The sequence below is a fragment of the Oncorhynchus keta genome, chromosome 14 (assembly GCF_023373465.1).
Source record: "Oncorhynchus keta strain PuntledgeMale-10-30-2019 chromosome 14, Oket_V2, whole genome shotgun sequence".
NCBI classification, from domain to species: domain Eukaryota; kingdom Metazoa; phylum Chordata; class Actinopteri; order Salmoniformes; family Salmonidae; genus Oncorhynchus; species Oncorhynchus keta.
In genome coordinates, this window is record NC_068434.1 from 59,140,480 (window position 1) to 59,165,700 (window position 25,221).

At 45.4% G+C, this 25,221-nt stretch overlaps 3 protein-coding genes and 1 pseudogene across 11 annotated transcripts; 1 reads left to right on the forward strand and 3 right to left on the reverse strand.

Moving 5' to 3' along the window:
- Nucleotides 1–2,213: 2,213 nt before the first annotated feature.
- LOC118393718 (uncharacterized) lies at nt 2,214–4,133 on the reverse strand. The gene is made up of 3 exons (XM_052462036.1): nt 3,648–4,133; nt 3,028–3,157; nt 2,214–2,364 (listed from the first exon to the last, which is right to left on the reverse strand). The coding sequence occupies exons 1-3, from the start codon at nt 3,711–3,713 to the stop codon at nt 2,279–2,281; spliced, it is 282 nt and encodes a 93-aa protein (XP_052317996.1). The 5' UTR covers nt 3,714–4,133; the 3' UTR covers nt 2,214–2,278.
- On the forward strand, nt 3,403–24,825 carry LOC118393716 (7-dehydrocholesterol reductase-like). Of its 3 annotated transcripts, none has more exons than XM_035786731.2 (8): nt 3,403–3,749; nt 19,594–19,714; nt 21,200–21,422; nt 21,643–21,733; nt 22,366–22,579; nt 22,701–22,905; nt 23,060–23,191; nt 23,407–24,825. In XM_035786731.2, the coding sequence occupies exons 2-8, from the start codon at nt 19,605–19,607 to the stop codon at nt 23,869–23,871; spliced, it is 1,440 nt and encodes a 479-aa protein (XP_035642624.1). In that variant the 5' UTR covers nt 3,403–3,749; nt 19,594–19,604; the 3' UTR covers nt 23,872–24,825. The 3 variants fall into 3 exon arrangements, with proteins under 3 accessions (XP_035642624.1, XP_035642623.1, XP_035642622.1); XM_035786730.2 differs by lacking the exon at nt 3,403–3,749 and adding an exon at nt 17,383–17,537; XM_035786729.2 differs by lacking the exon at nt 3,403–3,749 and adding an exon at nt 18,309–18,443.
- LOC118394130 (glutamine-dependent NAD(+) synthetase-like) lies at nt 4,152–5,678 on the reverse strand (annotated as a pseudogene).
- On the reverse strand, nt 7,808–17,099 carry LOC118393717 (glutamine-dependent NAD(+) synthetase-like). 7 transcript variants are annotated; one of them, XR_004827594.2, is made up of 6 exons: nt 16,880–17,099; nt 16,122–16,181; nt 15,611–15,877; nt 14,854–14,905; nt 8,691–10,067; nt 7,808–8,380 (listed from the first exon to the last, which is right to left on the reverse strand). XR_004827594.2 is itself a non-coding variant. In XM_035786732.2 (6 exons), the coding sequence occupies exons 2-6, from the start codon at nt 15,685–15,687 to the stop codon at nt 8,173–8,175; spliced, it is 465 nt and encodes a 154-aa protein (XP_035642625.1). In that variant the 5' UTR covers nt 15,688–15,877; nt 16,122–17,099; the 3' UTR covers nt 7,808–8,172. The 7 variants fall into 7 exon arrangements, 2 of the variants coding, with proteins under 2 accessions (XP_035642625.1, XP_035642626.1); XR_008064145.1 differs by having other exon boundaries at nt 16,122–16,657; XR_008064144.1 differs by having other exon boundaries at nt 16,122–16,660.
- Nucleotides 24,826–25,221: the final 396 nt, after the last annotated feature.

Here is a 25,221-nt window from a genome sequence, read left to right on the forward strand (position 1 = left end):
ATGCAGGTGTTTCAGCCTAGCTCAGTGCTTTCTGTGGTGGTGGGGCAAGCCAGCGTTGCGCCGAGATTGGCTCAGTGTTCTGTCACTCATGGGGATACTACATCACTGCCAAGTTGTCACGGCCGCCGAAAGAAGTGGACCAAAGTGCAGCGTGGTGAGTGTACATTTTACTTTTTATTTAAAATGTCACCAACAAAACAACAAACGAAGAAACAACCGTGAAGCTTACAGGGCTATAGTGCCACTAACAAAAGTCAACTACACACACTGAAGGAGGGAAAAAGGGCTACCTAAATATGATTCCCAATCAGAGACATCTGTCCCTGATTGAGAATCATACCCAGCCAAAACATGGAAATAAAGAAACATAGAAAACAAAACATAGAATGCCCACCCAAATTACACCCTGACCAAACCAAAATAGAGATAAAGGCTCTCTCAGGTCAGGGCATGACACAAGTCTAAGGGTAGACCTAAAAAAGTCTAGCCCCTTGGGTACTGCAATAGAGTTACATTAGAAGTGCCCATCCAAGAAGGCTCACAGGCATTGGCCACAGATAAAATTACGTCAAATCACGTTTTATCTACAGTAGCTTTGATTGGACTGATCATGACAACATCATACTTTCAAAATCTTAGCTAGCAGTCATCATCATGAATCAAGTCAACAATCTGCTAGGAAATCCTTTTTAATCCTTGTCATATGAAGATAAATCATTAAAATAAATTATAGATAAAACGTAGCGGTGCTTATCGGCCATTGGACATAAACATTACACAACAAGTTGGAAATCGCAAATTCAACAATGAGTGGTTTGGAAGGAATCAGTGGCTAACTGCAAGCATTTCAAAGCAGTCATTAACCTGATATTCAGTGGAGTGGCAGTGTGGTCCCAAGTCTAAGATTAAGTGTCTCTTTTCCTAGTTTAAAATGATAAACATTCAACATTGGCCATGCTGTCAATGAAGCATGATTTGTGCCGCGATAAAAACAACTGTTCACTCAGAACTGCAAAATCGGACTTTAGTGAGTTCAAGACAACTGGGAACCCGGGAAAATGACTGGGAAAATGTGTTTTGAACTTTCATCCAACTCGGAATTGTAAATTGGGAACTCTGGCTTTTTTTCTAGAGCTACAACCTGAAGATCACAGACGTCATCATGATTCAACCTTATTTTTTTTCAAAGTTCCCAGGTGTCTTGAAAACACCATAAATCCAGAGAATGCCAGCATTTGATTACAAAGTTTGATGACAAAATTTGCCCACAAAAGGACCGCCGCACCACCTTCCTGTTTAAGTGAGCACAGCACAACAAGGTGAGTCCAAAAATGTATTGTATGCTGCTGCTTAAATTATGTAATATGTCAGGGAGATATGTATACTGTAGCTAAGAAAGTAATACTAAGTGTATGTTGTGTAGTAAGGTGTTCGTAGCACATGTGCCTCACCCTAATAATTTGGTATATTTTCAACTCTTAATTTTGCCTACTGTTCTGACTTGGTGGTGCACATGTAACCTATAACCTGTTTTTGAGAAATGTAATCATCTAATATTGTAAGAGCTTTCATTAATGGGGCAGCAGGTAGCCTAGTGGTTAGAGCGTTGGACTAGTAACCGAAAGATTGCAAGATTGAATCCCCGAGCTGACAAGGTAAAAATCTGTCGTTCTGCCCCTGAACAAGGCAGTTAACCCACTGTTCCCAGGCCGTCTTTGAAAATAAGAATTTGTTCTTAACTGACTAGCCTAGTTAAATAAAAATTGTCTGCTTATATGCCCCCTTTATTTATCCTACGGTTCTGATTTGGTGTACAGGGAGAACACTATAAGAATGGCCCATGTTCTGAATTCTGTCGCTGTACATTTCAAAAGTGCTGAACAAATAGTTATGACTACATCCATCCAAGCTCGCTCATTAATGTCTTAATTAATATTATGGATTACCTCTTATCCGCTTGTCGTGCCCCACCAAGATTTACATGCTGTGGTAGTTGTGGTAGTCATTCCCAACCTCCATCTTGGACACCTGTGTATGAAATAACAATAGCTTACCATGTTCAGTGGACTTAGTGGACGTTCACAATTCTTGTGAGATTAAATCAAATCCGCTAAAGCCGTTGAGGGAACAAGCAATTGTGAAAGATCCACAGTAAAATGTCATGTTAACTGTTGGATCCCCACCTGATTATCAATGGCTCTGTAATGCCAGGACCAGCGAGTGTTGTAGAGCAATGGCCTGAGGTCAAAGCGGTTGTCATCGGGGCCATCCATAGCTCTCAGTGTGGTAGGATAGTGTCACAGTTGTCATTTTGTGTCTGTTCACAGAATACATCTGGAAGAAGTGTTTCACTTTGGCTGCCCCCTGAAATTTCAATGGTCAGAAGAAGTGTTATTCTCAATCATACAAATAGATATCATACACTGAGTGCACAAAACATTATGAACACCTCCTCTTTCCATGACATAGACTAACCAACCAGGGGAATCTTGGTGAAAGCTATGATCTCTTATTATTAAATGCACTTCAATCAGTGTAATTAAAGGGGAGGACACAGGTTAAAGAACAACCTTTAATCCTTAAGACAGTTGAGACATGGATTGTGTATGTGTCCCATTCATAGGGTGAATGGGCAAGACAAAATATTTATAAATGCCTTTGAACAGGGTATGGGAGTAGGTGCCATGTGCACTGGGTTGTGTCAAGAACTGCAACGCTGCTGGGTTTTTCACACTCAACAGTTTCCCGTGTGTGTCAAGAACGGTCCACCACCCAAAGGACATCCAGCCAACTTGACACAACTGTGGGAAGAATTGGAGTCAACATGGGCCAGCATCCCTGTGGAACGCATTTGACATCTTGTAGAGTCCATGCAACTCAATATTAGGAAGGTGTTCTTAATGTTTTGTACACTCAGTGTGTACATGACTTTGTGTGAAACATAACACTCTATCATTGAGTTTTTTACACGGTAGGCATATAATAGTATGAAAATAGTAAGTGTGCGATACAGGGGTGTAGAGTGACCTGTGGAGGGGAGAGGACCTCCCTCCACGTGCGGATGAGTTTGCAGGACATGCTGTACGGGGCCGCACTTGGAGATCTTCCTGATCCGGCCAATCACAGACAGCTCTGAGTATGTCATCCCTATATCAGGCTGACGAGAGGGGGACACAGAGAGAGCAAGAGAGAGGACGACAGCAAGGGATAAGGAAGAGGTCAGATTACACCATAACAGAACAAGCTATGTGCACAGATGACATCCCCGAAGAGACATCCATCTTCCAAGCTTGTGAGGTGGTATATATAGACAGCAGTCACGGACAAGGGAAAGTTGAGCCACACAGTCAACACAGCCACAGAGGAAAAGCATGGCAGGACAATAACAACAGTAGTCAAGCTGAATAGAGCTGGGTTTTTTTTATTTACGGTATATGGTATGACTTTAAGTCTTAAATGTCAACTTTTCTTAATACGTATAAAGAAAGGTCAATCCCAGCAGTGTGTGTTGTACAGTATGTGAGAAGAAAAAAGGAAAAAAATAATAATAAGTTGTCACTTCATATGTGGTTGGCCCACACCCACAACGATCAACATAGTCAGAGGGCCCAAGGCCACATCTGGCTCCACTAGTGGTGACTTGTTACCTCATCAGTCTGCGACACCTGGCCGTCTGTCAGGGGCTCCAGCTCTGCAGTGGGAGGTGCAGCCATGATACTACAGAGGACATAAAGACAGTTGCCAACACGGTGAGTCTCCTGACATTATACTGACTGTTTTGTATTGTCCCAGAGAAGAATATGGATTTGCAGAACAGCATGCTTCACCTTCTGAGGGCGGTGAGCTGGAACTTTTCGACACAGTACTGCAGGAAGCTTGTCAGGTCTGCCTTACTGAGCAGTCATACTTACTTAGTGAAGTAGCCAGCCAGGCTGCAGAATAGAGGGGTATTGAGGTGAAGGTCAAATAGAGAGAGGGGTCCATACTATTTTTGTTATTTTATGTTGGACTGAAGCAGACAACACTGCATTTTTTTAAAGTGAGACAGAAAATTCTAAATAAAAAAAATTGACATTCTCTAGTACTGTCACGCCCTGACCATAGAGAGCTGTTTATTCTCTATGTTGGTTGGGGCGTGATAGTGACTAGAGTGGGTCATCTAGGTGATTAATGGTTTATGTTGGCCTGGTATGGTTCCCAATCAGAAACAGCTGTTGATCTTTGTCTCTGATTGGGGATCATATTTAAGTAGCCATTTCCCCATTGTGATTTGTGTGATCTTGACTATGTATAGTTGCCCTGTTAGCATCATGTTTCGGTTGTGCTTTAGTTTTTTGTTTGGTGAATTTCGATTTATTAAAATACGTGGAACTCTATGCCTTGATCTACTCCTTTCAACGAACGTGACAAGTACTCACTAACCTCTCATCCACATGAGAGGTTTCAGTTGAACAATCTGAGCTGAGGAAACCGGGGCAAATTTTTACCTTGTCAGCTCAGGGGTTTGATCCAGCAACCTTTTGGTTACTGGCCCAACGCTCTAACCACTAGGCTACCTGCCGCCCCAAAACAGTAAAGGATCATCAAATTCACACACCACACAATTGTTTCCTCAGCTCAGACTGTTCAACGGAAACATGATGGTGTGAGGATTGTGGTGAGCATGTAAGAAAATGCAAGTAAAAGGCGCAATAAAAAAGAAGTGCAAGCGAGGGCAAAAGCCCTGCTCATCTTAGATTTGTTTTGTTTTTTCACTTTGCAAAAAACAGGTCTCTGCTTTGTTGTAGTGTTTCAGGTATCACCTGAACAATGTATTGGACCTGTACTCCTGGACCCTTTACACTTAACCCACTCGCACATTCTGTAGGGCAAGGTTTTCTCTGGTGCTTCCACCATTTGGACGGAAACTGGGGACACTTTCCCATAACCATGGAGAAGATTCCCAGCATGCCTTTCACTGCCATGTCCATGTTGAGGTTCATGTGTGAACTGAATCAACAAGAAAAATACAAAGAAGAAAAATCACTTTCGAAGAAAAGCCCACGGTGAGATTTATAACAAGATGCAACAGATGTTCTAATTTGTTATTCTGTAACTGCCCAACTATGATGGGGCCAGTGACGCTCACTCACCTGCCAATCTGAGCAGCCAGCTCTTTGGCCCTCTTACGGGTTCCCACCGAGGAGTTCTCACTGGCCATGCAGCAGGTGGTGAAGATGCGTCCACACAGCTCCAGTGGATCCAGTGGGGGTGTAGGACACATCACATCACTACCCGTTGAACATCCTCCAGCACCTGGGAGTCTGATACAGGGAGAGGGAGGGAAGGAAGGAAAGAAGTTGAAGCTGTAGCTGTCCGAAGCTGTAGTGACAAACTTTGAATGCAACGTCAAACTTTAGAATAGGAGCCATGTGTTCCTTGTGGGACACAACAAACCATTATGGGCCTGTACAGTATCCAGTCCAGTACTCACTGCCATCTCTGACTGCCTGGCAGACCAGCACACAAATGGGGTAGACAACGCAGGCTGCAGAGGAAGTGTCCACACCACCACTGAGGGGCAGGAGGAAACCAGCCTGGAGCAGGGAATAACAGGGGTGTTTATGGACAGAGATATACAGACAATATAAATATTCAGTACAAATATTCAGTAATACGCAAGTAAGCGTAAGCACTACTCATCTGACCACTTCTCCTTAGGTATTCCCAAACCCAACATGCTGGACCCAGGCTGAAGACACGAAAGACAAGAACAGGGCTCCGGGCAGCCGAGCGGAAATGGAGGAAAACTCGCCTCCCTGCGGACCTGGCATCCTTTCACTCCCTCCTCTCTACATTTTCCTCCTCTGTCTCTGCTGCTAAAGCCACTTTCTACCACTCTAAATTCCAAGCATCTGCCTCTAACCCTAGGAAGCTCTTTGCCACCTTCTCCTCCCTCCTGAATCCTCCTCCCCCTCCCCCCCTCCTCCCTCTCTGCAGATGACTTTGTCAACCATTTTGAAAAGAAGGTCGACGACATCCGATCCTCGTTTGCTAAGTCAAACGACACCGCTGGTTCTGCTCACACTGCCCTACCCTGTGCTCTGACCTCTTTCTCCCCTCTCTCTCCAGATGAAATCTCGCGTCTTGTGACGGCCGGCCGCCCAACAACCTGCCCGCTTGACCCTATCCCCTCCTCTCTTCTCCAGACCATTTCCGGAGACCTTCTCCCTTACCTCACCTCGCTCATCAACTCATCCCTGACCGCTGGCTACGTCCCTTCCGTCTTCAAGAGAGCGAGAGTTGCACCCTTCTGAAAAAACCTACACTCGATCCCTCCGATGTCAACAACTACAGACCAGTATCCCTTCTTTCTTTTCTCTCCAAAACTCTTGAACGTGCCGTCCTTGGCCAGCTCTCCCGCTATCTCTCTCAGAATGACCTTCTTGATCCAAATCAGTCAGGTTTCAAGACTAGTCATTCAACTGAGACTGCTCTTCTCTGTATCACGGAGACGCTCCGCACTGCTAAAGCTAACTCTCTCTCCTCTGCTCTCATCCTTCTAGACCTATCGGCTGCCTTCGATACTGTGAACCATCAGATCCTCCTCTCCACCCTCTCCGAGTTGGGCATCTCCGGCGCGGCCCACGCTTGGATTGCGTCCTACCTGACAGGTCGCTCCTACCAGGTGGCGTCGTGAGAATCTGTCTCCTCACCACGCGCTCTCACCACTGGTGTCCCCCAGGGTTCTGTTCTAGGCCCTCTCCTATTCTCGCTATACACCAAGTCACTTGGCTCTGTCATAACCTCACATGGTCTCTCCTATCATTGCTATGCAGACGACACACAATTAATCTTCTCCTTTCCCCCTTCTGATGACCAGGTGGCGAATCGCATCTCTGCATGTCTGGCAGACATATCAGTGTGGATGACGGATCACCACCTCAAGCTGAACCTCGGCAAGACGGAGCTGCTCTTCCTCCCGGGGAAGGACTGCCCGTTCCATGATCTCGCCATCACGGTTGACAACTCCATTGTGTCCTCCTCCCAGAGCGCTAAGAACCTTGGTGTGATCCTGGACAACACCCTGTCGTTCTCAACTAACATCAAGGCGGTGGCCCGTTCCTGTAGGTTCATGCTCTACAACATCCGCAGAGTACGACCCTGCCTCACACAGGAAGCGGCGCAGGTCCTAATCCAGGCACTTGTCATCTCCCGTCTGGATTACTGCAACTCGCTGTTGGCTGGGGTCCCTGCCTGTGCCATTAAACCCCTACAACTCATCCAGAACGCCGCAGCCCGTCTGGTGTTCAACCTTCCCAAGTTCTCTCACGTCACCCCGCTCCTCCGCTCTCTCCACTGGCTTCCAGTTGAAGCTCGCATCCGCTACAAGACCATGGTGCTTGCCTACGGAGCTGTGAGGGGAACGGCACCTCAGTACCTCCAGGCTCTGATCAGGCCCTACACCCAAACAAGGGCACTGCGTTCATCCACCTCTGGCCTGCTCGCCTCCCTACCACTGAGGAAGTACAGTTCCCGCTCAGCCCAGTCAAAACTGTTCGCTGCTCTGGCCCCCAATGGTGGAACAAACTCCCTCACGACGCCAGGACAGCGGAGTCAATCACCACCTTCCGGAGACACCTGAAACCCCACCTCTTTAAGGAATACCTAGGAAAGGATAAGTAATCCTTCTCACCCCCCCTAAAAGATTTAGATGCACTATTGTAAAGTGGCTGTTCCACTGGATGTCATAAGGTGAATGCACCAATTTGTAAGTCGCTCTGGATAAGAGCGTCTGCTAAATGACTTAAATGTAAATGTAACAAGAACACAGAGACATGCATGTGCATGTATTTGACATGGGTCAAATTGCATGTTAGAATGAAGGCCTGTGCTTGTTTGTCACATGAATGGAAGGGTCTGTATGTGTACACTGTAAACTGTAAGGAGGTGGGCAGTCACATGATCTGGAAAGTAGCTTTAAATAAAACGTGTCTTTTTAGTTTTAACTTCTCTCAGACAGGGATTGGCTCCACCAAAGCCAGGCAGCTCAATTTCAGACACAAAGGGAGCAGTCAGGGTAAATGAATGTCACACTCCATGCTTCGGAATCCTCTGTGTGGCGATATAGTAGCTGCTGTCTCTGTCTGTTTCCAATGATTCCATGGTGAAAAAGAAAATACAGGGAGACAGTCAAAAATAGCTACTATTTATTTTGGGCAGCATTTTAGCCACACAACACTTGTGATCACAGTCTTTGTCAGGGGGTGCCATGCCGAATCTCTTCCTCAGGGGTGTGGATCTGTCACTCAATGGGCTGGCGAGTGGGGAGGTAGACATCTTCACAATCAGACCAGGAGAAGTCCACTTTGACTCGATGGCACGGCTTGTGCTCATACTCCTGGACACAGTGGAGGACATAACAGCAAACCATGGTGACATTTCAAATGTAATGGGCATTTTATTTTGAGTCTGAGTCAATAACTGAAGGGAGAAGTTAAAGTGACTCTCGAGTGTGTACCCAGTGTAGGGAGGAAAGACGACACTGGACAGAGACAGAGCCTTGGGTTGGGGAGTTGAATGTTGAACAGGATTACCTCTGGCTTCCCTTGAGTGGCTAGTTTCACTAGGGGAGTAAGGTGTTTCTGAATCACACCTGCCACTTATGAGAAGTAAAAAGAGCCCTGTTTTGAAGAGAGATGTCAGCTCACCACGTTTGGGTGGCAATGCTCTCCTCTGTAGCTGTGGACATCCTCCAGACCCAGAGTGACACAACCTCCTGCAACACACACACAGGTTACACATTGTCCAAGAGTTCCCTTTGGGATCTGGCTAACATTAACAATAACATTACACGACATGCAGACATGGCATGCCATGTAATCAAGCACAGCTCACAGCGGGTGTGTGAAGTGAGGGTGAAAGAATAGGCTGCAAGATATTCTTCTCACATTTGCTTTCCGTTATGTTTTGCCTGTCTTTACCAAGTCGTCCCTGGGCCACTATGTCCTCGTTGATGGCCACAATGGCACAACCATCATAGTAGAGTCTGTCTCCATCACAACCCTTCTGATTGGCAAACACCCCCCCCACACACACACACTCTGTGCAAAACAACAACACACTTGTCCTTATTCCACTTGTAATATTAGAAACTGCCCAACTTCATTACTATGCAATAACAACTCAAAATAACATGAAACAACAATGTAGTTATGTAGTAATTACAGTGTTATTACACACGTCTAGGATCAATGTGATGATAAGTGTTACCCAAACTCATACTAATCAAAATATACATGTAGGCAAAAAACTGTATGAAATGGAGCCGTGCTTTAATGACAAAACAGTACCTCTAAGTGGTTACTGGGCAGGCAACATGCAGTACCTCTACTCTCACTAAACATACTGTGTAACAGGGATCCTCAACCCTTAGCCTACGTGGTCCGGAGCCCGCTGGTTTTCTGCTCGATCTCATAATTAATTGCACACACACCTGTTGTCCCAGGTCTAAACCGGTCCCTGATTAGAGGGGAACAATAAAAAAATGCAGTGGAACCGGCTTCGAGGTCCAGAGTTGAGTTTGAGGGCGATGTAACATGTGCATGTGTCCGTCCGTCCGTTCGTGTGTGTACGATCACCTTCATGGTGGCTGATTTAACCAGGATGACTCTGTGGTCTGCCTTGCGTAGCTCGTGCTAGCTGGCTGAGGAGTTGGTGAAGATCTCCACACCGTCCAGACCCATGTCCACATGGGGGCTGCCAAGCACATGGCATTCCCACATACTTCATTACATACTGTAGCTTACTAGAAAAACTGTATACTATATATATTTATTCACATAAGCAATCTCACTTAATCTCTCAAAAAACATTTGAGCTCTCTTTCAATCCATTACACAAATGACTGACGGCACACAGTAGTACACAACTCATTACAGAAATTGAGTAAGGTTTGAAAAGAAAAGACCTTCGTTTGAGGCTCTTAATTGAATGTGCCTCCTAGGGTTCCACAGTTCAGCACAGACCTCACTCCCGATGCAGGTGTCTTTGGTTGAGAGGACGCAGTCAACAAAGGGGACAGTGTCCTTCAAGAGACAGAACAATGGAAAATAATTTCATTAACGGTCCCATTAAATTGATGATACTATTGATTGCTGCACATATACAGTACCAGTCAAAAGTTTGGACACACCTACTCATTCAAGGGTCTTTCTTTATTATTACTATTTTCCACATTGTAGAATAATAGTGAAGACATCAAACTATTAAATAGCACATATGGAATCATATAGGAAACCAAAAAGTGTTAAACAAATGTATTATTCGAAGTAGCTGTCACGCCTTGGTCTTAGTATTTTGTGTTTTCTTTATATATTTGGTTAGGCCAGGGTGTGACTTGGGTTATTGTGGTGTGTTTTTTGTCTTGGGGTTTTGTGGGGCGTCGACGTAGTCTATGGCTGCCTGAGGTGGTTCTCAATCAGAGTCAAGTGATTCTCGTTGTCTCTGATTGGGAACCATATTTAGGCAGCCATATTCTGTGAGTGTTTTCGTGGGTGATTGTTCCTGTCTCTGTGTTAGTGTTCACCAGATAGGCTGTAATAGGTTTCACGTTTCGTTTGTTGTTTTTTGTATATTTTAGTTATTTAATGTATCGTTGATTCTTCATTAAAGAACATGAGTAACCACCACACTGCATTTTTGTCCGCTTCTCCTTCAACTGACGAACGCCGTTACAGAATCACCCACCACACACGGACCAAGCAGCGAGGTAACAGGCAGCGACAGCAGGAGCAGCGAAAGGAGAAATGGACATGGGAAAACGTGTTGGATGGCAAAGGTTGTTACACTTGGGAGGAGATACTGGCCGGAAGAGATCGCCTCCCATGGGAACAGGTGGAGGCACGTAGGAGAGCAGAGGCAGCCGGAGAGAGGAGCCGACGATACGAGGGAACACGGTTGGGAAGGAAGCCCGGAAAGCAGCCCCAAAAATGTTTTGGGTGGGGGCTCAGGGAGAGTGTGGCAGAGTCAGGAGACAGAACTGAGCCAACTCCCCCTGTTAATCGTGAGGAGCAGCGATCAAAGGACTTCTGGACTTGGGAAGAGATATTGGACGGAAAAGGACCATGGGCACAGCCTGGTGAATATCGACGCCCCAAAGAAGAACTGGAGGCGGTAAAGCGGAGAGGCGCTGGTATGAAGAGGCAGCACGGCGACGTGGATGGAAGCCTGAGATTCAGCCCCAAAAATGTATGGGGGGCTCACAGGGAGTATGGCGATGCCAGGTAGGAGACCTGCGCAAACTCCTTGTGCTTACCGGGGGGCTAGAGAGACCGGGCAGGCACCGTGTTATGCTATGGAGCGCACGGTGTCTCCAGTGCGGGTACTTAGCCCGGTGCGGTACATACCAGCTCTTCGTATTGGCCGGGCTAGAGTGGGCATCGAGCCAGGTAAGGTTGGGCAGGCTCGGTGCTGAAGAGCTCCAGTGCGCCTGCACGGTCCGGTCTATCCAGAGCCACCTCCACACACCAGTCCTCCGGTGGCAGCTCCCTGCACCAGGCTTCCTGTGCGTGTCCTCGATCCAGTACCCCCAGTTCCAGCACCACGCACCAGGCCTTCAGTGCGCCTCGCCTGTTCAGCACAGCCAGAGCCTTCCTTCCCTCTAGCGCTGTTGGAGCCTCCCGCCTGTTCAGCGCAGCCAGAGCCTTCCTCCTCTACAGCGCTGCTGGAGTCTCCCGCCTGTTTAGCGCAGCCAGAGCCTTTCTCCTCTCCTGCGCTGCCGGAGCCTCCCGCCTGTTCAGCGCAGCCAGAGCCTTCCTCCTCTACAGCGCTGCTGGAGTCTCCCGCCTGTTTAGCGCAGCCAGAGCCTTTCTCCTCTCCTGCGCTGCCGGAGCCTCCCGCCTGTTCAGCGCAGCCTGAGCTGCCAGACTGCATGGAGCAGCCAGAGCTGCCAGTCTGCATGGAGCAGCCAGAGCTGCCAGCCTGCATGGAGCAGCCTGAGATGTCAGTCTGCATGGAGCAGCCTGAGCTGTCAGTCTGCATGGAGCAGCCAGAGCTGCCAGTCTGCATGGAGCAGCCAGAGCTGTCAGCCTGCATGGAGCAGCGTGAGATGTCAGTCTGCATGAAGCAGCCTGAGATGTCAGTCTGCATGAAGCAGCCTGAGATGTCAGTCTGCATGAAGCAGCCTGAGATGTCAGTCTGCATGAAGCAGCCTGAGCTGTCTATCTGCATGGAGCAGTCAGAGCTGCCAGTCTATATGGAACAGCCAGAGCTGCCAGTCTGCATGGAGCAGCCAGAGCTGCCAATCTGCATGGAGCAGCCAGAGCTGCCAATCTGCATGGAGCAGCCAGAGCTGCCTGTCTGCATGGAGCAGCCAGAGCAGCTAGATCCGCCAGTCAACCAGATTCTTCCAAATCTGCCAGTCAACCAGATTCTTCCAGATCTGCCAGTCAACCAGATTCTTCCAGATCTGCCAGTCAACCAGATTCTTCCAGATCTGCCAGTCAACCAGATTCTTCCAGATCTGCCAGTCAACCAGATTCTTCCAGATCTGCCAGTCAACCAGACTCTTCCAGATCTGCCAGTCAACCAGACTCTTCCAGATCTGCCAGTTAACCAGACTCTTCCAGATCTGCCAGTCAACCAGACTCTTCGAGATCTGCCAGTCAACCAGACTCTTCCAGATCTGCCAGTCAACCAGACTCTTCCAGATCCGCCAGCCAGCCAGGATCTGCCGGAGCCAACTACCTGCCTGAGCTTCCTCTCAGTACTGGGCTTCCTCTCAGTACTGGGCTTCCTCTCAGTCCTGGGCTTCCCCTCAGTCCCGGCTTCCCCCTTCCCCCTCAGTCCCGAGCTTCCCCTCAGTCCCGAGCTCAGTCCCGAGCTGCCCCTCAGTCACGAGCTGCCCCTCAGTCACGAGCTGCCCCTCAGTCACGAGCTGCCCCTCAGTCACGAGCTGCCCCTCAGTCACGAGCTGCCCCTCAGTCCAGTGGGGTTCTGGGTGAGGACTTTTAGGCCATGGTCGGTGGCGAGGGTGGATTATCCCAGGACGCGAGGGGGAGGAACTATGACATTTATGGAGTGGGGTCCACGTCCCGAGCCGGAGCCGCCACCATGGACAGACGCCCACCCGGACCCTCCCTATGGTTTTGAGGTGCGTCCGGGAGTCCGCACCTTGGGGGGGGTTGTCACGCCCTGGTCTTAGTATTTTGTGTTTTCTTTATATATTTGGTCAGGCCAGGGTGTGACATGGGTTATTGGGGTGTGTTTTTTGTCTTGGGGTTTTGTGGGGCGTCGACGTAGTCTATGGCTGCCTGAGGCGGTTCTCAATCAGAGTCAGGTGATTCTCGTTGTCTCTGATTGGGAACCATATTTAGGCAGCCATATTCTGTGAGTGTTTTTGTGGGTGATTGTTCCTGTCTCTGTGTTAGTGTTCACCAGATAGGCTGTAATAGGTTTCGCGTTTCGTTTGTTGTTTTTTGTATATTTTAGTTATTTCATGTATCGTCGATTCTTCATTAAAGAACATGAGTAACCACCACGCTGCATTTTGGTCCGCTTCTCCTTCAACTGACGAACGCCGTTACAGTAGCCACCCTCTGCCTTGATGACAGCTTTGCACACTCTTGGCATTCTCTCAACCAGCTTCATGAGGTAGTCACCTGTAATGCATTTCAATTAACAGGTGTGCCTTGTTAAATGTTAATTTGTGGAATTTCTTTCCGTCTTAATGCGTTTGAGCCAATCAGTTGTGTTGTGACTAGGTAGGGGTGGTATACAGAAGATAGCCTATTTGGTAAAATACCAAGTCTTCATTATGGCAAGAACAGCTCGAATAAGCAAAGAGAACTGACAGTCCATCATTGTTTTAAGATATGAAGGTCAAGAGCTTTTAAAGTTTCTTCAAGGGTAACCAGAGAAACCATCAAGTGCTTTGATGAAACTGGCTCTCATGAGGACCGCCACAGGACCGTTACACGAGCAATGGACATTAGACCAGTGGAAATCTTTGCTTTGATGAGTCTAATTTTGAGGTTTTTGGTTCCAACTGCAGTGTCTTTGTAAGACGCGGAGTAGGTGAACAGATTATCTCTGTATGTGAAGTTCCCACAGTGAAGCATGGAAGAGAAGGTGTGATGGTGCTTCGCTGTTGACACTGTCTGTGATGTATTTAGAATTCAAGGCACACTTAACCAGCACGGCTACCACAGCATTCTGCAGTGATACGCCATCTCATCTGGTTTGCGCTTAGTCCCACTATCATTTGATTTTCAACAGGACAATGACACAACACACCTCCAGGCTGTGTAAGGGCTATTTGACCAAGAAGGAGAGTGATGGAGGGCTGCATCAGATAATAACATTGCCTCCACAATCACCCGACCTCAACCCAATTGAGATGGTTTGGGATGAGTTGGACTGCAGAGTGAAGGAAAAGCAGCCAACAAGTGCTCAGCATTTTTGGAAACTCCTTCAAGACTGTTGGAAAAGCATTCCAGGTGAATCTGGTTGAGAGAATGCCAAGAGTGTGCAAATCTGTAATCAAGTCAAATTGGTGACTACTTTAAAGAATCTCAAATATAAAATATATTTTAATTTGTTTAACACTTTTTGGGTTACTACATGATTCCATATGTGTTATTTCATAGTTTTGATGTCTTCACTATTATGCCACAAGGTAGAAAATAGTAAAAATAAAGAAAAATCTTTGAATGAGTAGGTGTGTCCAAACTTTTGACTGGTACTGTATATTAATGGTACAGTTTCCCTTTAAATGAAGAAACATGCAAATAATCCTCATCACTGATCCTTTTTAGTGCATACCAACACCCCACCACTATTAGAGAGAGAGGTAGGGAGAGAGATTGATCCTACCTGTCCTGTCACATCCTGGATCATCCTGGGCAGGAAGTACTCCTCCACATGTCTGTGGCAGACAAGCACAATAATGCCATGTTCAAATCAAATCAAAGTTTATTGGTCACGTACAGATAGTTGCAGGTGTTATGGGGGGGTAGCTAAATGCGCACATGTTATTATGTGTGATGTCAAATAAATGGATTATTGTCCTTTTCCACTTACCAAATCTGCTTTGACCTTAGATCAAAACATTTAAAGACATGCTCTGGTACTTTGGTGAAAACTAAGTATTTTTTAAACCTCCCGCTTTGGGCTGGATAGTGTCCATGTGTAGTTCATATATACATAATCTATGAGCAAAATTACTGTCTTCCCTAAATTAGCCACAAAATCCCTAGTTTAAAAGCAACTGTTTTTCTCGAAGCTGTGCTGTGCCATTTCCCCTAAATGTTCCCCTATGTGGCCCAACCCCGTAGCAATTCGAGTTCTAGCCAATGAGCTTCTACCCCCTCGCCATTTGAGTGTCAACTGTCAAGATGCACACACAGCAGAGCGAGAGAGAGAGAGCAATGACTTGGTGGACATATCTGAACATTTGTGACACAGTATGCAACTTTCCGAGAATACTTTTGGCTTATGAGCCCTACTTTCAGAACTACTGGCTAAAAAGTATACAAGTACCGGATAATCTTTCATTCCCCTGTTTATCAAAGCATTATCATTATGTTCAGAAGGTAGGCTTTCTTGTGCAGATTCTATGTTGATCACTAACCTGAGTTTATTCCATGGTGAAAACCAACATAACTCCCGGTTTCCAAGACTTATAATGAACATAAGCCACAGCAACATACACACTAAACAGCAACATACACTGTTTAGTGCGGTGTAATAGTCCAGGGGGCAAAGAGAGCCACAACATAGCTGAAGTGCTTGTCAGATGATGTCCTGGGTGACAGGTGACCCTAGCAGCTTCCTGAGTAGCTAGAAACAGTGCAGCAGGGTGTCTGACTCGTAGAAGTGGTCTGCACAGCCATACCCACTGATGACCAGGGACAGACAGAGAGGAGGTTGAGGGAAAGTTCATGGAAATTCAGAGCAGGCATGGCCATGTAGGATGCTTATTATATGCACAAGCACAGAGCTTTATAGGAGTCAAATAAACAAAGACATACATTTGTCTAATAAGCTAAATGTGTGCTGTAGGCTACTCACTGTATACAGTAATGTACTCAACAATCACTACAGTCACAACTTAGATGAAAGGAGATGTACTTAATAAATACCATATTTTCAGTTCTGGTCCCAATCTGTATTTTTCCCCTGAGACTTGGCTTTCACGATACCTAGGCATGAGGATATATCATTATTAATGTTAATGGCATGTCCAGAGTCCTTATTTGCAAGATGTGCACGCTATTCCAGCAGAGCAAGTAACCTAGTATAGTAGACTATAGGCTTATGAGTGGAATGTTTATAAATCATCACAACACAGTATGACCTTTAAAAACAGCCCTGTGGGGCGACGCACAATTGGCCTAGCGTCGCCTGGGTTAGGGAGGGCTTGGTCGGTAGGGGTGTCCTTGTCTCATCGCGCACCAGCGACTCCTGTGGCGGGCCGGGCGCAGTGTGCGTTAGCCAAGGTGGCCAGGTGCATGGTGTTTCCTCCGGCGCATTGGTGCGGCTGGCTTCCGGGTTGGATGCGCACTTGTGTTAAGAAGCAGTGCGGCTTGGTTGGGTTGTGTATCGGAGGACGCATGACTTTCAACCTTCGTCTCTCCCGAGCCCGTACGAGAGTTGTAGCGATGAGACAAGATAGTAGCTACTACAACAATTGGATACCACGAAATTGGGGAGAAAAAGGGGTAAAAAAAATAAATTAAAAAAACAGCCCTGTATATGAGCCCACTACAATTTAAGTTAAATGGACAATGCATCTTCAATTAATTTATTTTTTTATTCGGACTTCTTTGTATTCTCTCCAAAGTTTCCGTCAAAATCTAGTGCCCGTTGTATCACTGTGCACGTAACTAATATAACCAACCTTTCGTCCCATTTTATATAATGGTGCAACAAAATATCCTTGTTGATATTCAAACGTTGGAACCTTAGTCTAAATTCTCAAATGAGTTAGTGTATCACTCGACCCAATACTATCTGAGTTGCAACGTTGTTTCACTTCAATCCGGGCACTCCAACCACAAATACAACAATGAGACAGATATTTCACCGGATGTACAAATGTGAAGCATCCGCTTGGTTTTTCCACTCACTCAAATAATGTACCAAATATGGTAGTGAGAGGAAGCCGTGTTAACGGCAGTGGGAGAGGATGGAACAAGATGGATTTTGTGCCACATTCTGCTAATTTTCTCATCGATGAAACATTTGATCTCAATATAGTTTTCTGTTCCCAAAACTAGAACATGTTACGAACAGAGTGGATTCAAAACATTGCTAGAACGCGAGACAAGTTTCAAAATATTGCTAGAACGCGAGACAAGTTTCAAAATATTGCTAGAACGCGACAAGTTTCGAAACATTGCTAGAACACGACAAGTTTCAAAACATTACTAGAACGCGAAAATAAGATCTTGCTAACTCGTGCTTGGCTCTGCCCACCTCGCTTATTCTGGCCAGTTAGTTACACAAATCATTGCTACTACTGCCCCTCCTCTTCATATATCTTATTAAAGAGACAGGTAAACTCATTCACACAACCAGCTGCTGCGCCTCTGCTGTATATATTGTTTGTTACGTAAAAATACTTAAGTTTTTTTTTGTGTATCTGTATTTACTTTAGTATTTCTTTTTTGACAACTTTGACTTTTACTTCGTTACATTCCTGAATATTATAATGTACTTTTTACTCCATACATTTTCCCTAACACCCAAAATTACTCAATACATTTTGAATGCTTAGCAGGACGGGAAAATTATAAATTTCATGCACTTATCAAGAGAACTACTTCTGATTTGGCGGATCCACTAAACACAAATGCCTAATTTGTAAATGAGGTGTTGGAGTGTGCCCCTGGCTGTCCGTACATTTTAAAAACAATAAAATGGTGCCGTCTGCTTTGCTTAATATTAGGAATTTGAAGTGATCTATACTTTTACTTTTGATATTTAAGTATATTTTAGCAATTACATTTAGTTTTGATACTTAAGTATATTTAGAACCAAATACTTTTAGACTTTTACTCAAGTAGTATTTTACTGTTTGACTTTATCTTTTACTTGAGTAGTTATCTGTTTAAGGTATCAATATTTTTACTCAAGTTTCAGAATTGTGTACCTTTTCCACCACTCAAAATATGTTGAGGAGTTATTTGGGTTTTACTCCCAGGTAATGTGTCGGCTCTTGACTGTAGATGAATTATTTTATTGGCCCATCCATTCATGAGCTCATCAGGCGGTAGTGGCTTCAGGTCCGTGTTACCCAATCAGAGGTCGATATGGCAGTGTGGCGCACCCTACTGAGATGTTATTGGCTGTACGTTTACACGCATTTATTATTTGGGCGTAGCTGTTGTTAATATATAACCTTTTATTCGTTATATCGTAAACATCTGGGCCAAGAGTTTTCCCATAGGTCCTAAAAGTTGGTGAGTAGACCACGAAATTATCTTTAATTAGACAGATCTATTCAAATGTCTGCTTATAATGTGTATGTAATTTTTCCGTCTATGATCCTCGACATTATGCATGGGCTATTGTCCATATGAGTTATGGCTTTTTCCGGAGGTGCGTTATGGATGCGTTAGGCAATTCGTTATCAATTGTTTTGTGATAGCCTTTATCGATCGTCTATTTATGTATTCGATCCGTTGTCGTGCAGAATTATTGACAATACAATTTCAGAGTTGCGGATATTTATTCAATAATCGGGTATATAAACAGGTGACGCTTGTTGTAGGCCCATCAGTAATTTTAAGTAACGCTAAAAGGGTGGAGAATGAAGTCTATGCTTTTTATGAAACCCGTACTTCAATCAGTCTTGTACACAACATTATTTGAGTGGTCTATGTGAATGTGTGACAGCTGTCACTCAGCCAAAAGTGTCCTTATCAACCTGTACAACTGTTGTTCCCCTCAGCATTATCGTTGTATCTGTATGCTGGATTTGGTCCAAAAACGTATCAGCTGACATAACCTATGCACCGAGACCTGCTATTATCCCTGTGGGTCTGCTTTACTACTCCAGAAGCTGTTTGTGGAGTGTTTTCTGTGGATTGTTACAGTACATGTGTAGGGCCTACTTCTGATTTATGGTATAATAATATAATATATGCCATTTAGCAGACACTTTTAACCAAAGCGACTTAGTAATGCATGTATGCATGTTTATTTTAATGGAGGGGATGAGCAACATTATTAATGGGTAGTTTAATAATGGGGGTGGAAAAGTTTGTTAGCTTCTATGGTGACTTTGAGCCCATGTAGTAATCATATACCATAGGCAGTTATGCTCTTATTAAAGTGTATGTACACATTTTTCCAATGTGTTTGATATGATTGAACACTTGCATTAGATTTGCTAACATATGCAACTGTATTGTGCTAAAACCTCTCATTGTAGAATTATCATGCTCAAGTCTATTCACAAACCATGCATCATGTACAGCACAATCACAGAGTGTGTTATGTCAGGTCCTCAAGGACCCCAGATGTCCTTTGATTTCCCACATGACCTTATAAGGTACAGTAGGGTCTGTTATGTCCTGGTTATTACCATGACTCTCTACTCTCTCTCAGTTTCCCTAGAGATGTCTTCTGCAGTGGCCATGGAGGCCACCCGGAGGCGCCAGAGGCTCAGCTCTAATGGGGGGGCGTCTGAGACCACGGAGGAACCTGCAGGGCAGTGGGGAAGAGCATGGTAAGATGAAGCTGACCGGCTGTAGACCTATAATTAATCCTCTACTCGGGTAACTTGGGTTCACGTGTCACTGGTTTCACTCTGTTGGTTCAGGAATGATTGGTGATACGATATACTTAAAGCTGCCGTCCGTAATGGTGAAACTGCCACATCCGTTTGCAATATCACAACAACAACGTAGTTAAAGCAAGCAACATCAATTGTGCGCACGGTAGAGCAGCAGCATATGTACTGAGACTTGTTTTACACTCCCCACCTCTGCTTCGTCAACGGAAACGGCCATGGGGGCGGAGAGTGGCGCTGTTTCCACCAACTGTGGATTCCAAATTTAATGTCCATTTTATATGGAAATTCACTTTTGTCAAGTCAGCATCCAAATACACAATACAGAAAACACTGGAAAGTTCATAGTCAATGCACACGTATTCACAGTCCCTGTGGCCTACTGTCTGACAATCGGGCCTACATCTGTCCCATGTCCCACTGTTGAGCAGCCTGATGGCTGTCGGAATTAAATTTTCCCTGCTCCTATTCTTGCTGAACAGTGGGGACCTTGTATTTCTTTGGGGAGGGAGGCATCTCAAAACATTGGGCAAGATTGTGTGTGGGGACCTGCTTAATCTTCAGTCAACAAAGGTAGTATGGAAAGGAAGTAGAAGTATTTGACTGCGGAAAATGAACGATCAGTTTGAATCAGTTCACAAGCTTCCCGTCGTTCCACGCATTGTCTTTCCATTATATGTCTATTCCAGTTGTCATTGGGTTATGGGTCGCTGCCACTGAAATAAGTTAAAAAGTGACATACATGTTTTTGCCGTTGTAGCCCTTATGCAAAACTCGGGTTAGCGAATGGATTCACGACAGAATTATTACAAAAAAAAAAAGGAAAAACTAGGCTCTCAATATTTATGTTGTTCATGCGGTTGATTTGTGCTGCACATGGACAGCACGGGAGGCTGGTGGCACCTTCATTGGTGTGGATGGGCTCGTGGAAATGGCTGGAGGAGAATAAGTAGAATGGTGCCAAATACACCAAACACATGAATTCTATGGTTTCCATGGTTTCCGTGTGTTTGCGACCATTGTATTTGCTCCCGTTTCAGCCATTATTACGAGCCGTCCTCCCCTCAACAGTCTCCGCTGATGGACAGTCACTACATGGACAGACAGTCACTAAAATGGCCTATATCATTCTTGTCATATAATCAGTGTTATTCAAATGAGCCTGTAATATACACTGGTCATGCTTATCTTCTAAAGTAAACTCTAGAAAAGTGGTCAGAACACGGGCGATAGCGTTTATGTTAGATTAGATCTACAGCCTAATAATAACAACTCTCGAACAAATTAGAGTATCAAGTGTTTTTTTTAAGGAAAATGTAAGGAATGATTAATTATTATAAATGCTCCAATGATTATGCATTTGCACCATTACAACTCTGAATGTCTTTTCCCCCATCTCCTCCACACCTACCACTCTGTTAGGGAGGTGGACTGGTTCTCTCTGAGCGCTGTGATCCTGCTGCTGTGCACAGCTCCCTTCCTGGTATTCTTCTTCGTCATGGTGTGTGACCAGTACCAGTGCTCAGTCAGCCAGCCCCTGGTGGAGCTCTACAGCGGAGAGGCCACCCTTCGCTCCATCTGGGACAAGGCCCCCTCCTTCACCTGGACCGCTGCTCAGATCTACACCATCTGGGTCTCCTTCCAGGTAGGGCCAGAGAAGAGAGGGACATAGGCTGCGTTTACACAGGCAGCCCAATTCTTTTGCCCAATTATTGCTCCTTTGACCAACCAGAACAGATAAAAGATCAGAATTGGGCTGTCACTGTATTTTTTTTAGTTGGTGTAAATTGCATTTTATTATGGTTTATAGCGTCAGAATATTTCACAGATGGGGGTTCTGTGGAATGACACTGTTTCTCCATCAGGTGGTGCTCTACATGTGTGTTCCTGATGTCACTCATAAGTTCCTGCCTGGCTACGCAGGTGGAGTTCAGGATGGAGCTCGCACCCCAGCAGGTAAGGCACCTGAGAAGAAAAAAGTTGTTTTTGGAGATTTCTAGCATGGATTGGTTTCTATTAATATTTACAGATATTGTATGCGCACAATACTGTTAAGTGTAGTTATCTGCAAACACTTGGCTCTGTTCCACCCAGGAGAATGACTGCCCCCACTCATTGAAGCCACGGATCGTGGTACTGCAGGCAGGGTTTGCAGAAAACAGGATCCCCATTATAGTGAATAAAAAAATGGCAATTTTCGTGTAAAAAAATAATAATATTTGAAGACCGTTATGGTAACAATAATTGCTTCTAATACACTTGATGTATGTCCTTGAGCCGTTTCTTTTTAAATCACACACAGACAAAGTTATAAGGGTAATTTAGTTGCTAATGGCAGTCTGCAGTGCCCCAGTCGGACTTCAACTTGAGTTACTCAATGAGAGAGAGCAGCGCTGAGCTGGCCAGCAACGTCACTTCCTGGAGTAGCTCAAACTGTGCATGTTGTCTTCATGAGACGCCATCTTAAACAACTGAATTTGGCTTCAATGTGTTGTTGTGTCTTCACATAGGAATGAATGGTGTCACGTGATCGATGGCTTTGTCCATGTGCAGTCATTGTTTCACCCCCATTGTTTGTTCTCTCCTAGGCCTCATAAACAAGTATGAGATCAACGGTTTACAGTCGTGGCTGATCACCCATGCCCTGTGGTATGCCAACGCTCAATACTTCCACTGGTTTTCCCCCACCATAATCTTCGACAACTGGATCCCACTGCTGTGGTGCACCAACATACTGGGCTATGCTGTGTCCACCTTTGCCTTTGTCAAGGCCTACCTCTTCCCCACCAATGCAGAGGACTGGTGAGGATTACATGCGTCCAATAGTATGTTAGGATATTCAAACTTGTCACTTGCATGTAATATTTCATAAAACTTGTCACTTTGGGCATAGTTAATCTGAATTGCCTTTGTCATTTTCCAGCAAATTCACAGGCAACGTCTTCTATAACTACATGATGGGCATTGAGTTCAATCCCCGCATCGGCAAATGGTTCGACTTCAAGCTCTTCTTCAATGGGAGACCTGGTATTGTTGCCTGGACTCTAATCAACCTCTCCTATGCAGCCAAACAGCAGGAGCTCTATGGCTATGTGACCAACTCTATGATCCTGGTTAATGTGCTGCAGGTGAGACACTCCTCTCCCTTTACCACTAGATGGCAGGGTATGTTAAGTGAGTGAGCTAGCTAATCTAGACCTTAGAGTGGTAGCTTTGACTGAACCAGTTTAGGAAAGCTTGGCCTCCAGTGAATGGCTACTGATGTAGTAGCTACTCCTCCAGGCAATCTATGTTCTCGACTTCTTCTGGAATGAGGCATGGTACCTGAAGACGATTGACATCTGCCATGACCACTTCGGCTGGTACCTGGGCTGGGGAGACTGTGTGTGGTTGCCCTTCCTCTACACGCTGCAGGTAAGTCACATCATCATTAAAAATAAATGAGTCCGACACCCAACACAGATGCCGCTGCAAAAAAAAATATGAATAAGTAATGGAAATTATAGATGCATCGACATGCTTCTATTATACTGGCTGAGTTAAATATGGCTGTGATGCAGTCTTTCTTGTTTTCTGTTCAACAGTGATGACATCATACTGTATGTTTGGAATCATGTCTCTTTCTACAGGGCCTGTACCTGGTGTATAACCCAGTCGAGCTCTCCACAGCCCATGCTGCTGCTGTCCTCCTCTTGGGTCTGGTGGGTTACTACGTCTTCCGCTCCACCAACCACCAGAAGGACCTGTTCCGCCGTACCGAGGGGAAGTGCTCCGTCTGGGGCAAGAAGCCCACCTTCATTGAGTGTGCCTACCGCTCAGGTGATGGCGGCCTGCACCACAGCAAGCTCATGACCTCCGGCTTCTGGGGCGTGGCACGCCACCTCAACTACACGGGCGACCTGATGGGCTCGCTGGCCTACTGTGCAGCCTGCGGCTTCGGCCACATTCACCCCTACTTCTACATCGTCTACATGACCATCCTGCTGGTGCACCGCTGTGTGAGAGACGAGCATCGCTGCAGCAGCAAGTACGGCAAAGACTGGAAGCGCTACACGGATGCAGTTCCCTATCGCCTGCTGCCTGGGATCTTCTAGAGTCGAGTCAGAGGTTGAAAGAATCCCTGCATCCTGAAATAAGTTTACCAGAAGAAAGAGATGTGTGTTAAATGGACTGTTCACATTCCATGGGAAAGACGTTGATGACATTTTGAGCAGTGTGTGTGTGTGTGTGTGTGTGTGTGTGTGTGTGTGTGTGTGTGTGTGTGTGTGTGTGTGTGTGTGTGTGTGTGTGTGTGTGTGTGTGTGTGTGTGTGTGTGTGTGTGTGTGTGTGTGTGTGTGTGCACCGTGGTGTCTTTGGATGTCAATGTGGGTTTCCATGTTTCTCTGTCTGAAAATACATAGTACTCAGAGTGAGATCTTCACTTGTAGTCAGAAGACTGCCAGCATTGTGCTCTAAGAAGCGATCCTCAGCTACTCTCAGAACGGCTCTCACCGGTGCCTAGGAGCATTTCTCCGTAAATGTTGATACTATGGTACATATCTATGTTCTATGGTACATAGATGTTATGAGAAACTCTGCAAAATGGATTTCTAATTCAAATCTGTATTTAAGTGTACTGTAGTCTAGCAACGTGAACATCACATAACCATACATACAGTAGCACTTAGTTGGCGTTGGTCAAGTAACTACAGCTACAAGTGAGCAATAATCTAGATGTCTTTTGGCAATGCACTGTCGATGGAAAATGTCTCTTCTACTTAAGGGTCAGCCCAGCGTTACATGAAATGCTAGCAGCAGACTGGTACATTATGTTCAAGAAGCAGCTACAACTATACAATGATTGTTCCTGCTAAAATACATTTTTCTTTATTTCTGTCAATATATTTGAGGTACCTGTTATTTTAAAGTTTTTGTGCTAATAGTGCTTTTACTTTATCCAACAGTCTTTTTGACATTTGATTTCAGTTTGTATTTTTTTTTTTTACCTCATCTGCCTTTCCTCAAGTGATAACTTAGAAAGTAAATAAACCTAAACATGGTGAATACATTTCTGATTTCTTTACTTTGATTCCAAAAAAAAAAAAATGTGTACGTGTTTGTGCATTGTGTGTGTGGGTGGAGGAAATGACAACGACAGAGGTGTCATTGCAACATCACAGAGTTGTTCCTGTGGAAGGACACCACTTCCTCCTGCTGTGACTGAAGAGGTTGATCAGGCCTCCCGTCTCTCACGCTGACCTGCCTGACCCCTTCCGATCATCACAGCTGCTAGGAAAAGAGTTAAACAAACACAGACGGTTGGAGCTGGATGTGAGGCTGATGTTAGGCTCTGACAGACAAGAGGATGGTGGAAGTGGTGGCTGGTGGAAAGACCCCCTGGAGTGGGTATAACAGTGATCACTCACTGGTAAGGGTGATGGTTGTACTAACGTCAAGAGTGCAC